The following is a 14,879-nucleotide window of genomic DNA, read 5'->3' on the forward strand; positions in this document are numbered from 1 at the left end:
GTTGCCTTTTGGCCTCGCGTCAGCTCCCAGGGTCTTATTAAGTGTCTAGCAGTAGTCGCAGCGTCGCTATGCAGACTGGGAGTCCATGTGTTCCTATATCTCCACAATTGGCTGGTGAACAGCACCTCGGAGGACGGTGCTCGGGAGTCCATGGGATGATTATTCGGGTGCTGGAACTACTAGGATTCGTTATAAACTACCCCAAGTCCTATCTCTACCCTGTTCAACAACTGGAGTTTATAGGAGAATCTGTTTGGGGTCTAGAATCCAACTCCACCCTCCTAGGCCCGTTTTCTTCTGTTCCAGACTGCACTCTCATTCAGATTGTATATAGCTTCAGGTTAATCTGCGTTATGTCCTCGCTATTGTGAGGCCCAATTGACCAATGTTTGTTGTTTTGGGTGAGCCTGGGTGTTAGGGATTCCCCACTTGTGAGAATAAGCAAGCCTGCTTGTCCTCGGAGAAAGCGAAGATACTTACCTGTAGCAGGTATTCTCTGAGGACAGCAGACTTCTTATTCTCATAATCCCGCCCTTGCATATTTTTAATTGTTTTTTTTTGTTTTAGTATTAAACTGAGGGAGTCACATTCACGCTGTTCAAAAACTCTATTTTTTTTCTATGGCATAATGCCGGACCAGGCGATGCGGATTGGCGTCTACCCACTTGTGAGAATAAGAAGCCTGCTGTCCTCGGACAATACCTGCTACAGGTAAGTCTCTTAGCTTTTCTGGATTATGGTCTCCATCTTTGGATATTAAAAGTGGTGGCTGGGGCAGAATTTGGACTGGTTGTCCTGTGTATTTTATTTTTTTTAGCTGTTTGTGGTAGATTGTATTTTTATGTTTGCACTAAATATCTTTAAAACACCTTAAGTATGGGTGTATAAAATTTACTTTTAAAATGTAAATATATAAATATGGTTAATAGTCAAAATATTTATCATTCCTATTTATGATAAATAACTTCTCAAGATGTGGATGATCTGAAGCAAAGCAATTTTCAAAACCCTTATATGTGTAGAAATGGGGTCTTTGAAAACAACCTGTAGATTAAATTACATGCACAGTACCATTACACATGTAATTATTGTTATGTTACCTGCAATGAGAGGAGATGTTCCTGTGGGTGAGGTTTGTAATTATGTGCATGTTTTTGGCTTTCCATGGGTGCATGTGTAATTTTACCCAAAGAAAGATTCAATAAGAAAAGAAATGCAAAGCTGTGTGTGTACTTTTTCCTAGCCAATTTTCAAAGGGAAATTTTTCCTGTAGACTTTCCACTTAGGCATGTAGGGGCCCTTTTACAGACAGCAGCGGTAAGCCCATCATTCTTCTGGGTCTACCGCTGGCCCAACGCAGCCACCGGCGGTAGACCCGCCCTGCACGCCATTTTTGGGGAAAAAGAAAAACCCCAGAAATGGCTTGATGGCGGTAACCAGGCATCCCCGTGAGCTGCCCGGTTACCGCCGGGTTAGTGCGGGAACCCTTACTGCCACCTCAATGGGTGGCGGTAAAGGCTCCCCGTCACATGGCCACACGGTAAGAGTTCTCTTACCGCGTGGCCATGTGTTTCTGGGGGCTTTTTCACCCGCTGCAGTAAAAAGGGCCCTGGTGCATGGGAAAAACAGCTTCTTCTGCTAGTGAAGGACCCTTTTTCCCGCAGTTTGGTAAAAGGACCCCTCAGTTTACAAACGTCCTGATTATGACTGAACTGTGTAGCAACTGAAAAATCAATACACCTTATGTTTCTAAAAAACATGTTTATTCCTGTCCATTAGCAGGACTAATAGACAGGAATAAACTAAGCACCTAAACACCAAGTCTGGAGGTGATTTTTACCCATGGACTTTGCACCAGGTTACATAGAACACAATAAGTGGAGAAATCTTGTGTGGCAAGCTACTTACCTTTCCATTTCAGTGCACCACAGAATGTCCTCTTTTTCATTCATGAAAACTGGGAAATGCTGGTCTTTGCCCTGCTTGATTGAGTTAGACCTAGTAGTGATGGTTCGCACTTTGCTGAACTGAAAAACACAAGGAAACCATTTTGTATCAGCATTAACTCTTAGGTTCTTGTTTTTTGGTGACTGGTCATAGGTGTCATGGCTTCCATCTGCTCCCTCCAACTACAGGCACTGGTACGTGACAAATGCCTCCCTCCCTTTTTCACCTCAGTTTCAAGCCATCTCTCATAGTCCTGCCACCAAGCTGCGGCAACACAAACTTTGCCTTCCTGCTGCTCCTTTTTTGCTCTTTTTCCTGAGCTGGCAGCAGAAACAGAGATTAAATGCACATCACCTTCTGCTGCTGTGAGACCAGCTTCATGGTATCACGTGTGTAGACTGCAAGACTGCCTCACTGCAGCAGACAGCATGTGCTTAAGTGCTGCTTCTATTGCTAGCATGTATATGTGGCTGAAGAAGATGGTCTGAAAGGACAAAACTGAGGTAGTATTTCTGAAAATGTTACAGTCCTTTCCATAAGGCTTTAGTCTCTCCCCCCAACTATTTTAGGTGCTATTTTAGTATTTGGTCTGTATTCAGGATCCTCAGCTAGCAGAAACACAAATCAAACATGGAGTACAATAAGATAATAAAGCAAGGATTCTAAAACTGATATTAAAATCTACCTGGACGGCTAAAAACAGTACCCTGTCCCTCCACATGTCCAGCTTCTCCATTTTCTTCTATCTTCCATTTGCACCCCCAAACCTGGGGCCAACCTCTCTCCGTCTCTCACTCTGAGCCCCCTCTCTCCTTGGTCCAACTCACTCTCTCCCTCTCATTGGTCATAAGAACATAAGAATAGCCATACTGGGTCAGACCAATGGTCCATCTAGCCCAGTATCCAGCTTCCAGCAGTGGACAATCCAGGTCACAAGTACCTGGCAGAAACCCAGTTAGTAGCACCATTCCATGCTACCAATCCCAGGGCAAGCAGTGGCTTCCCCCATGTCCATCTCATTAACAGACTAAGGACTTTTCCTCCAGGAACTTTTCCAAGCCTTTTTTAAACCCAGATACATTAACCGCTATTACCACATACTCCGACAACAAGTTCCAGAGCTTAACTATTCTTTGAGTGAAAAAATATTTCCTCTAATTTGTTTTAAAAGTATCTCCATGCAATTTCATTGAGTGTCCCTGAAAAATCAATTTCACCTCCACCTGCCATTCTTAGGCTGTAGAGGTCTGCCCAGCACTGTTCTTGTACTAAAAAGTTCTGAAGCTAACGCTGAAGCCCCTTAAATTTACACTCAAGCCCATCCATATCTATTCAGTTACGATCAGGGCGTAGACCGTAGAAGTCTGCCCAGCACTGGTTTTGCTTCCCAGTTACCGGTGTTACCACCCAATCTCCACTAAGATTCCGTAGATCCATTCCTTCTAAACAGGATTCCTTTGTATTTATCCCACGCATGTTTGAGTTCCATTACTGTTTTCATCTCCACTACCTCCTGTGGGAGGGCATTCCACATATCAACCGCCCTTTCCGTGAGAAAATACTTCCTGACATTACTCCTGAGCCTGCCCCCCTTCAACCTCAGTTCATGTCCTCTAATTCTACCACCTTCCTGTCTCCGGAAAAGGTTTGTTTGCGGATTAATACCTTTCAAATATTTGAACGTCTGTATCATGTCACCCCTGTTTCTCTTCCTCCAAGGTATACATGTTCAGGTCGGCAAATTTCTCCTCTTACAGTTTGCAACGCAAATCCCATACCATTTTTGTAGCTTTTCTTTGCACCGCTTTTAGTCTTTTTACATCTTTAGCAAGATTCGGTCTCCAAAACTGAACACAATACTCCAAGTGGAGCCTCACTAACGACTTGTAGAGGGGCATCAACACCTCCTTTCTTCTGCTGGTTATACCCCTCTCTATGCAGCCTAGCATCCTTCCTGCCCACAGCCGTTGCCTTGTCACATTGTTTCTTCACCTTCATATCCTCCGACACCGACATCCCAAGGTCTCTCTCCTGAGTTGAGCTTACTAATTTGTCCCCTCCTATCCGGTATCTCTCTTTTGGGTTTCTGCACCTCAAGTGCATCACTCTACACTTCTTGGCATTAAATCTTAACTTGCTTTCAAAATAGAAACCCTTGTTTAATTTTTTTCAAATTTTTTCACATGCTCATCAATAACTACTAACTCACATACATAATCAATATACTGATGAATAGTACAGTGCTCAGTTGTGCGTATTAGCCATCACTCCGCATAGTTGAGTTTTTAATACGTTAATCACTCAAACATCACTGCACTGTGTCCCTACCTACCTCCAAGATTGAGCATAAAAAGTTTTTTTTCAAAATTTTGACACATGTATAGCAATCAGTTCCAATTTTCAAAATACTTATCTGGAGACGGTTCTCTGGGGCACTATTTGTGACAGTGCGTTATAGTCCATATGCTAGCTGTAATCCATATACCGGAGTGAAAACAGAAAAATTGTGAAAGTGCACTCGTGTATTCATAAAATGATCCTTCCCTCTTCAAATTTCTCCTCAACCACTTTCATGATTGTCTTAATGATCTTCCCAACACTAGCTGTGTTTCACAACGGTGTTGCTTCATCAGGGGAAATCACAAAATCTGCGGTGAGACAGTCTCCCAGCCACGACTCTCCGAGAGTCGTGGGTGTGTATGTGAGTTAGTAGTACTTGATAAGCATGTGAAAAAATTTGAAAAAAATTAAACAAGGGTTTCTATTTTGAAAGCAAATTGATTGATCCGTGAAACCAGGACAGAATTTGTTACCCCAGTTATTTTGTATTGATTAAATCTTAACTGCCAGACCCTCAACCATTCTTCTAACTTTTGGAGATCCCTTCTCATCATTTCTACTCCCTCCAGTGTATCCACTCTACTGGCTATCTTCGTGTCATCCGCAAAAAGGCAATCCTTTCCTTCCAACCTTTCAGCAATATCTCTCAGAAATATATTAAACAGAATAGGCCCCAGCACCGACCACTGAGGAACTCCACTGCTCACATTCCTTTCCTCTGAGCGGATTCCATTTACCACCACCCTCTGCCACCTGTTGGTCAACCAGTTTCCTATCCAGTTCACCACTTTTGGTCCTAAGTTCAGCCCTTTCAGCTTAATCACGAGTCTTCTGTGGAGGACCGTATCAAAGGCTTTGCTGAAATCCAAGTAGATTACATCTAGCGTATGTCCTTCATCCAGTTCTTTGGTCACCCAGTCAAAGAAGTCAATAAGATTTATTTGGCAGGATTTTCCTTTGGTAAAGCCATGGGTCCTGTAACCTGTTGGCTTCTAGAAAGTTAACTATCCTTTCTTTCAGCAGCGACTCCATTATTTTTCCTACCACCGACGTGAGACTTACCAGTCTGTAGTTTCCAAATTCTTCCCTGTCTCCACTTTTGTGAAGAGGGACCACATTCCCTTGTCACCAATCTCGCGGAACTTCTCCCGTCTCTAAAGATCTATTAAATAAATCTTATATCAGCTCAAATTTGATCATGTTATGATCACTGTTTCCCAGCGGATCTAAAACCGTTAATTCTCATACTATGCACCCCATATTCCACTAAGAATTAAATCCAAAATAACTCCTCCTCTCATTGGTTCCTGGACCAGTTGCTCCAAGAACAACTGTCATTTATTAATCTAGATATCGTTATCACCATAGCACTCCCTGATGTAATGTTTATCCAGTCAATATTATGATAATTGAAATCATTATTATAATGTTGCTCAATTTGCCAACTTTCCTAATTTTTGTAAACATATTTTCATCTGTCTGTTCGTTCTGTCCTACCAGTATATTCCTTTCCTTCACATCTGGAATTTTGATCCATAAAGATTCCATACTGCTATCTGTTTCATGTAGAATGTTTATTTTTTGACTCAATTCCCTCTAACATATAGTGAACCCCCCCCCCCCAATTTGATCCAGTCTATTATTGTGATATTTATGTACCCTGCTAAAACAGTGTCTCATTGATTGTCCTCTTTCTACCAGGTCTCTGAAATGCCTATTATATCTACCTCCTATCTTATTTTTAAGGCTTCTAGTATTTCTACATAGACATTTTAAATTGTCTTTTGTTTTCCTTGCATCTACAGGTTTCTTTGAAGTTAATGGGGATAATTTGCATCCTTTACTCTGTTCTCCCACTGAACATTCCTGGCTTTCTTTCACCATTACTGAATCCTCTGCATCGGGATTCCCTAAAGGTCTTGTTTCAATAGTATCCTTCAAGGATACTCCTCACCAAACTCCTGGGTGAATATCAGCTCCCCCCCCCCACCACCCATTTTAGTTTAAAAACTGCTGTATCTCCTTTTTAAATGTAAGTGTCAGCAGCCTGGTTCCATCCCAGTTAAAGTGGAGCCAATCCTTTCAGGGCTCCTGGAAGCATCAGCCTCACATTAGCAGCCCAGTGTTCTGAATAATGCAGCTTGTGAGCTCAAACACAAGCTGTGATTTTCATTTTGCATAATAAGCTGCTGTACATGCATTTGTATGCTTTGCATTTTATTATTTCTTTACCTACCTAAGCTATGCTAAACAAATAATGAATTAAGAGTAAATAATGCATGCTTTTGCCATTTAATGCACATTGGGCAAAATTTGTGTGTTATTCCCTTAATGTATGTTATTAACTGTGGCCCTAATGCTTTCCCCCAAAATAATGTTTTAATTCCAATCCTCAATTTGGTATTGGAAGACTCCAACCTAAGGTCAGAAGGCAAAAAATCTTTTGTATGACTGTTCTGCCCTCTCACTGGGTGTGACTGGCATGCAGCTTAAACCAGAATAGTAAAATATATCATAGGCAGTTTCAGTTCACAGAGGAGATATGCTGCACACCAACTCTACAGGCCTGATGGAGAGGGGGGGGGGGGGGGGGATTAGCCCAGAATGCACAGAGAACAAAGCAAGATAAAAGAAAGAGTCCCAAAAGACACAGGGAGCTGGACATGCGCTCTGAAAGAGCCTATCACAGGGAACTATGGGATTACAGGGATTTATAGTTCACGGGAATGACCCAATTCTCTGCCAACATACAAATGGGGGCGAGAACACTCCCCATCTGGTATCGGTAGAGAGCACTATTTAATTTACCAAACTATCAACATTACAGGCATGCAGTCCATTAATAAAGCTAGATCTTGACATCTCTTTATCTCAAGTTCTCGGCTGTTCAGATCATGCAGTCTCGCAGGACCTGAAAAGAGACAGACAACAAAAACAAAAGGGAGAAAAAGTCTCTTGAGTTCATGTTTCTTCGTGGTGTATGCAGATCACTGGCTCAGAGATGACTCTGAAGTAGTCCATTGTCTTCTGTGGGCATCTGGTGTTAGTTCCCAGGTGGTGCCAAGTTGTCATTGATGATCTGCAGTTCTGCATGACTGATAGCAGTTTGGTGATAGGTGTCTGATCTTTCATCAGCCAATTGATGTTATAGAGACACAATGTCGATGGCAAACAGTCATCTCTGGATGGATCTGTGTGTTGGATTCAGGGACTATAAGCTCAAAGGAGTTCTCCATAGCTGAAGACATGTAGTCAGGTTTTAAAGGGGAAAGAAGGATAGGGGGGGAAGGGGATGGGACTTGATATATCTGCCTTTCTGTGGTTACAGTCTTTCATCAGCTGATCGATGATATGAAGAACACAATGTTGATGGCAAGAACAGTAATCTCTGGATGGATCTGTTTGTCGAATTCAGGGACTATAAGCTCAAAGGAGTTCTCCATAGCTGAAGATGTGTAGTTAGGTTTTAAAGGGGAAAGGATGGGGGGGCAGGGGGAGCAAGGGCATGGGACTTGATATACCGCCTTTCTGTAGTTACAATCAAAGAAGTTTATATATTATATACAGATACTTTTTTTTTGTACCTTGGGCAATGAAGGGTTAAGTGACTTCCCTAGAGTCACAAGCTGCTGCAGTAGGAATTGAACCCAGTTCACCAGGATCAAAGCCCGCTGCACTAACCACTGGGCTAGTCCTCCACTCAGAAGAAAATCTGGTCCTGATAACCACGTGGGTTTTATTAGATGTGATGCTTGCACAGCTTTGGTGGCATAATCTGCTGGATTCTGGTTAGTTGGCATACAATGTCACAGTTCTGGTCATGTTGATTTTTGTATATGCTCAACTCTGTTGCTAATGTTCATGTATAATCTCATGGTTTGGTTGTAGATGTAGCCCAGGACGACTTTACTATCGGTGTAAAAATTGACTGTCTATTTGAATGTCCATTTCACTTAGTACCATTTCTGCTATCTTTATTGCCAGCACTGCTTCACACAATTCTAAGCATGGAATGGTATGATTGGGTTGTGGTGTCAACTTGGCTTTGCCGAAGATGAATCCCACATGAGACAGCCCATCTGCATCTGTAGCTTTCAAGTAGGCCACTGGCGCTATGGCTTTTTCAGAAGCATCTCAGAAGATGCAGATCTCTTTGTGATAGGCAGTGCTGAGTGCTGCAGGGATGTACACGTATGGGATGTGCAGCTGTTCAAAAGTCTTTAGAGAATATTTCCTTTTCTCTCATTCTTGTCATATTTCTGGTGACTGTGGGACATCCCACTCATCAGTACTTTGGGAAAGCTCCCTCAGTAAGGATCTTCCTTGAATGGTGACAGGACCCACAAACCCTAGTGGATCGTACAGACTACCGACTGTGGACAAGACACCTCTGCTTGTATGTTTTTCTTGAGTGGAGACTTGAAAGGTAAAAATGTCTCTCTTCAGGTCCCAATGTAATCCAAAGGCTTCTCTGAAGAGGGTGTCTACCTTTAGATCTAAATCCTTTGAATCTTTAGCATGATCCTCAGCAGGAAATGCTCTCATTACTTCTGGACTGTTGGAGGCGATTTTGTGAAATTTCAGATTGGCCTCTGCCAGCATTGTTTGTATTCTCTTTAACAAGTAAATGGCTTCTTCAATGGTAGGGTAAGGACTTCAGACCATCATCAATGTAAAAGTCTCAATGAAGAATCGGGCATCCATGCCATATTCTCTTTCTCCCTCTTGGACTGTTCTTCTAAGTCCATAGGTTGCTACTACAGGTGATGGACTGCTACCAAAGATCTGAACTCTCATTCTGTGTTCCACAATCTCCTGGTTGATGTTGTTGTCATGGTACCACAGGAATCTCAAGTAGTTTCTGTAGTTTAGGTGTACAACAAAGCAACATAACATTTGCTGGATATCTGCTGTTATGGCGATGGGTTCCTTTCTGACATGAAAAAAGACTCCTAATAAGCTGTTGATCATGTCAGGCCCAGAAAGCAGCATATTGCTGAGTGAGATTCCTTGAAACTTAGCACTGGAATTGAACACAATCCTGATCTGGTATAGGTTTTTCCCCCCCCTATTTTATGGTTAAACCTTTTTATTGAAAATTCAAAGATATATAACATTTCAATAGCAAGAGAGAAAAAAATGCCACAACCCCCCCCCCCCCCCCACAAAAACAAAACAAAAGCAAACCCAACAACAGTGTGGACAGGAGATTCAACAAATGATCCACTGGACTATATACAACCCCAACCCTCCCCTCCCCTCCCTTTAGAGAAAACATTTTATTGAAATATAAGAAATATAGAACAGCACTATACCTGAAAGGGTAGTGAGTCAAACTACAAACAAAACGAGAAAACCCTAAAGAGGCAAAACAGACAAACTGAAGACTCCAATGAAAAAGCTTACTTTGCTCTTCATCAATCATCCTACCCTCCTCTCTCCCTTCTAATCTTTAATATGCTCAAAGCTGCCACTAGTACCGAATAACCAAGAAGGACACTCCTCATGGGAAGCAAACACCCATTATAAAGCAAGAAGAAACCCCCAGCAGGGGAGACAGGCTTGGGTTCTTATAGCCTCTGTACCATCCAAGAGAGCCAGAGGATGTCCAACTGCTGAAACTGCAACCCTACCCTCCCCCCCCCCCCAAAAAGGGGGAATGTCCCAGCGCCTTCCTCTATTACCCTGAAGCTATGTCTCTATAAAGTATTGAGAATAAAACTACGAGCCCTAGGGGAGAGAGAAAAAATATAAGAATCCCAGACCAATAAAAAAAACTCTTCTTTTGCTAGAGAGAGGTGCTTAACTCCCGTTTCTCCTACAGCATATGTTGGTGTAGCATATTCCGCCAGCCCCAAAAAGATGGGGAATCTGATGTGATCCACACCTTGAGAATTCACCTCTTATCTTGTTGCCTTGCTGACTTACAAAGAAACAAGCGGCGGCCTTGCATAAGGCCCGGTGCCCGGACTGAATATCGGGAATAATTTAGCTGGTGATCAGCGTTTAAAATAATGTTGACCACTGCCGGCTGAATACTGGGGGGATAGTATCCAAAAAGAATGAGAGAGTCCATCTTCATGGCACAGTTCTACAAGGTCAATAAGTATGCATGTAGTGCCCTCCAAAAGGATAAGAAATGGACACACTTCCAAAACATATGGCCCAATTCGCACTTTGGTGTGCACAATTCAGACAATATCCCCAAGTCTGCAAACCTGCCCTATGCGCCCTAAGAGATGAGGTGAGGTGAGATGAATAATTGTAAAGCAAATTTATATAAAGTTTCTCTATGGAGAATGTTCTCCAGCTTCTTGTGCAAATGTTCCAAGAAGGATTGCAGCACCTGTGGAGAAAAAGAATTTGCAAGGTCCAGGGTCCATGCAGCTGCTAATTTAGCATAATCAATATCTGGAGTAGAGTCTAAAAGATATCTATGATGAGAAGTTAAAGGCACTCTCTGAGGGAACCCAAGGTTAACGCCTCAGCCAAAGTATCTTGCTCATTCTCTGTAAGATCAGTCCAAAGCAAAGAAGATATATAATGATGCAGCTGCACGTAGGCAAAATAATGAGATGGAGAAGGAGAGAACTCTCTTCACCTTGCCTTCCTCTGTTATCACATTTAATATGTATTGCTGGATTTGCACAAATAGACAAATAAGGGATGTCAGTGGCTAAGAAGTTATGTCACCTGCATAGCCAGCGCCACACTCGACTAGTGGACAGAAGTGGGCTTCGTTTAATAATTCAAAGGGGTAATGGTTTAGTGGCATGTACAATATGGCTAATATGAATATTCGTTTCTAACCCCATTACTGATACCAATAATTGAGGTGCCCTCATGCCACTGTCAAATATCGAATGTTAAGTAGTCCAATGCCCCATGTGCTTTCGGCTTCTGCAATACCTCCATGGACAGTCGAGGCCTCTTCCCCTGCCACAGATACTGTTGCAACAGTTATATATAACGCTTTCTCATCTTTTTGGCTCAAGTATAGTGGTAATAACTGAAAAACATATAGCCACTTGGGCACTAGGATCATATTAAACAGGTGAACTCAACCCCATAACGAGAGGGGATATGCCACCACATCTGCAACTTCTGGGCGGTATCCTCAGAGAGAACAGAAATATTGTGGGAATACAATAGAGACAAATCTAATGGGAGATACATACCTAGATACCATAGCCCCTCCTTTTCTTCCCAAGAAAAAGGAAAGGGTCCCATCCAAGTAGCCCGGACCTCTGGTAACAAAGGAAGCACTTTAGTTTTAGAAAGATTCAATATAAAACCTAAAATACGTCCAAACTCGTGAAATAACTGCAACAAGGAAACCAAAAAAGGTTGATGGTCTGAAAGGATCACAAAAAGATCATACACAAATGCTACCACCTTAACCCATTAGTGCCCAATGTTCCCACAATGGGTTAAGCTCAGTCCCTGCTACCTGCCCCCCCCTAATTCCCTGGTCTGTGTGTATCCTGATCAGTAAAGGTTTCAAGCATAGGACAAACGAAAGGGGCTCTAAAGTCGGCTACCCATTAACTACCATTTGTGCCATGGGATTAGCATAGAGGGCTGTTATATAAAACAGCACTGAGGCCTGATAAGTTTTCCTTCCAAACAAGTCAAAGGTTCTAGACTCTCGCCCCAGGGGCGCCGAAGCATGAGACTGAGAACTCTTAGCTCGTTTGAGAGCGGATTTGGCTACCAAAGAGTGGTGAGGCAACTGGGCCCTCTTGAATCCTGGAGCCTGCTGGATATGATATTACATGTCTACCTTCTTGGGTGCTACAGAGGGGAGATTCCCAATTCCTCATCAGTACATCTTTAAGGATAGGGTGCAATGGCACAGTGACCCCTCCTTTGGGAAGAGATTTATAGCCCAAGACAGACAACATATCCACCCTGGGCTCCTCCTCTGTGTCCAAATTAAATGATATGACCGCAGCCATCTCCCTGACAAAACCAGTAAAAGAGAGCACCTCTGGAGGAGATTTTCTTCTCTCCTGAGGAGGTGAGGGATCAGTAGGGATCCCTCATCTGATACCCATGAGTGGTTCCAGTCAGACTCCTCTTCCTCTTGAGAATCAAGAGACTTGAGTCTGCATTGGCCTCGATCTAGTGGAATGATGCTTACACTCCTAGGTGCGTCGAGGTGCAGCCCTTCTCTCAGACTACAGGGAAACTTTCCAGGTGTTAGAGGGGGTACTGCCTGCTCAGGCCTTGGCTACGACACTCTGTGAGGTGCCATCGTCGATGTTCTGGGCACTGGCATTGGTGGTGTCTCAGCGAGTGCCTGGGGCTGTTCCACTGAGGGCACAAGCACCCTCGATGTCAAAGCAGAAGCTCCCTGCAACTACTCTAGCTCCTCTCAGAGTATGCTCCGGAACCGCTCAGCTAGGACATGGGAGGGAAAAGGCATGGGAGCCGAGTGGAGGCTATCTGTCAAGTCCTTGGTGATGTGGATCTGACCACTTAATGACTGGTGCACCAGCACCTTTGCCAAGGAGGAGGAGCGCTCTTCTCGATGCTGGCACTTTTTAGGTATTGGAGAGTCCAATGCCCCAGTGCAGTGGAGACCCACTCGATGCCAGTGCACTCCCAGTGGTTGTGGTTACTGGTGTTGGAGCAGCCATGGAGGTCAATGCTGCCGGTGCCAAAGAAAATGGTCCGGCTTTCGAAGAGCCAAAAAGCTTGTCCTGTTGAGCCAATCGCACTCTGTGTCCTGCCCTGCATATGAAGTCAAAGATCACAAACAGAGGGGTCATGACCTGGCCCAAGGCACCCCATGCACCAGTTGTGTAGGTCCATGAATGAAATAACACAGCGACATTTAGCGCACCACTTAAAGCCACCGAGAGCCTTTTAGGACATAGAAAAAAGAATTTCAGATAAATTAAGCTCCTCACTCTTCTACAATTAAAAAAGGGGAATGTTCAAACTGAAGTCAGGGCTATGGTCTAAGTGTGCAGCCTCTCGCAAAAAAATAAAGGAAAGCAACAAAAGCCAAAAAAACTGGAGAAGCATATGAGAACTTACCCACAAGGGAAGGCACTTGCAATAGTGAAAAAATGTTTTGAAAAGCGCAGCGAGAGAAGACTACGCGAACGCGTCCTCTCAGCTCCACAGAGAATAAAGAGACTGAGGGCAGGAAGGCACCAGCGCATGTGCAGTGGGACGCTGCTAGAACTTTTAGTGCTAGTGATTCAGCATCCACACTGGGCTACATTGGAAAATGTCACCCACATGTGAGAATAACGCAGCTTGAATGTCATCAGAGAATTGGTTGTTAACATCCAATTATCAGTGATTTAGCTTATTATTATTATGATAATTAAAAGTGAAATCTGTTTAGAAAGTAGATAAGGGGGCAGTCAGGTATTTGGAGAAGCCTGTTGTACAAGGAGCTTTATCAAACAGGAACCACAGTCTCAGAAGTAAGGTCAGAAGAAAGATGGGAGTCTGAGACTCCGAGGGGGTGGGAGAGGAAGAGATTTCTCCCTTCTGCATCCTCAAGTCCCCTTTCCCTCAGTCATATTTTTGCCAAGATCCACTCCTGCTTAGGAATTAGTTCTGGAATGGTTGAATAATGCTGTGTGATCTGTCTACTCACCTTTGCTAGCCTGCCATGCTCCAGGCAGTCTTGTAGATCAAGCTTATCATTGACTGTCGATACCAGTGGCCTAGGGGGAAAAAAGAATTTTATCAAGATTTTACAATACTATAATGAAAAAGAAAGATATTATAATGGGCTGTTATGCTCTGGAACATCAAACTAGCTGAACTGCTATAGATTTCAACAAGAATCCACAAAGCAAATTGCCTCACCTTATTTAAACACAGATCTTAAAGAAAATGCATATTAATCGAGCACAAATTGAAAATACAAATAGGCAAAACAAAAACTCCAAGAAGTCAGAGTTTGCATCTACTGCAACACTGGAAAAATAAAAACAAATGCATTTCCTCCTGTACTATGTAAAATAGAAAGATGCCACATTTCCCAGAGCTTGCATTAAAAAAAATCAAAGGTCATTTATAAAAGAATGAGCAAGAAAAACTGTGTAGGGCATACGGATTCTGTCTTTCAGAGACAGCTTGGCAGTGATCTCTCCTCTATGTCAGGGGTGTGAACCTTTGGATGGAAAGTTATTGAAGTTTCTAGAACCAGGCTGATTCTTCCAACTAGTAACGGCAGAGGGAACCTGAGGGACTCAATAAGACCCTAGCCCATGGGAGTGGTCTGGTCTTTTTTTTTTTGTTTTGGCTCCATGGCCACTGCACCATTAAGCAAGCAGAACAGATGACTAACAAAGCAAGTGCTTTGGACCACCACACTGCCTGCACAGGAAAAGAATGGAGAGGAATTGTGGAAACCATCTATCTAGGAGAAACCTCAGCATAGAGAATCTCAGTAGTGAATCCCATCAGTAAAGAGATCAGCTTTCAGAAGTGTTTACCAGCAGCAGCAAAGAGCCCAGCTCCATATGTTATCATTACTACTACTACTTATCATTTCTATAGCTCTACTAGACGTAAGCAGCGCTGTACACTTGAACATGAAGAGACAGTCCCTGCTCGACAGA

The 14,879-nt window shown here is 43.1% G+C and overlaps 1 protein-coding gene across 1 annotated transcript in view; it reads right to left on the bottom strand.

The window, feature by feature from the left end:
- Window positions 1-14,879, bottom strand: part of DNMT3A (DNA methyltransferase 3 alpha) — an 806,037-nt gene that overhangs the window by 6,849 nt on the left and 784,309 nt on the right. The window contains exons 21-22 of the mRNA XM_030198633.1: window positions 13,907-13,976; window positions 1,909-2,027 (exon numbers count right to left, since the gene is read on the bottom strand). Coding sequence (XP_030054493.1) covers window positions 1,909-2,027; window positions 13,907-13,976 — 189 coding nt within the window. The remainder of the gene's footprint in view (window positions 1-1,908; window positions 2,028-13,906; window positions 13,977-14,879) is intronic.

This window comes from Microcaecilia unicolor, chromosome 3 (assembly GCF_901765095.1).
Source record: "Microcaecilia unicolor chromosome 3, aMicUni1.1, whole genome shotgun sequence".
Lineage (NCBI taxonomy): Eukaryota > Metazoa > Chordata > Amphibia > Gymnophiona > Siphonopidae > Microcaecilia > Microcaecilia unicolor.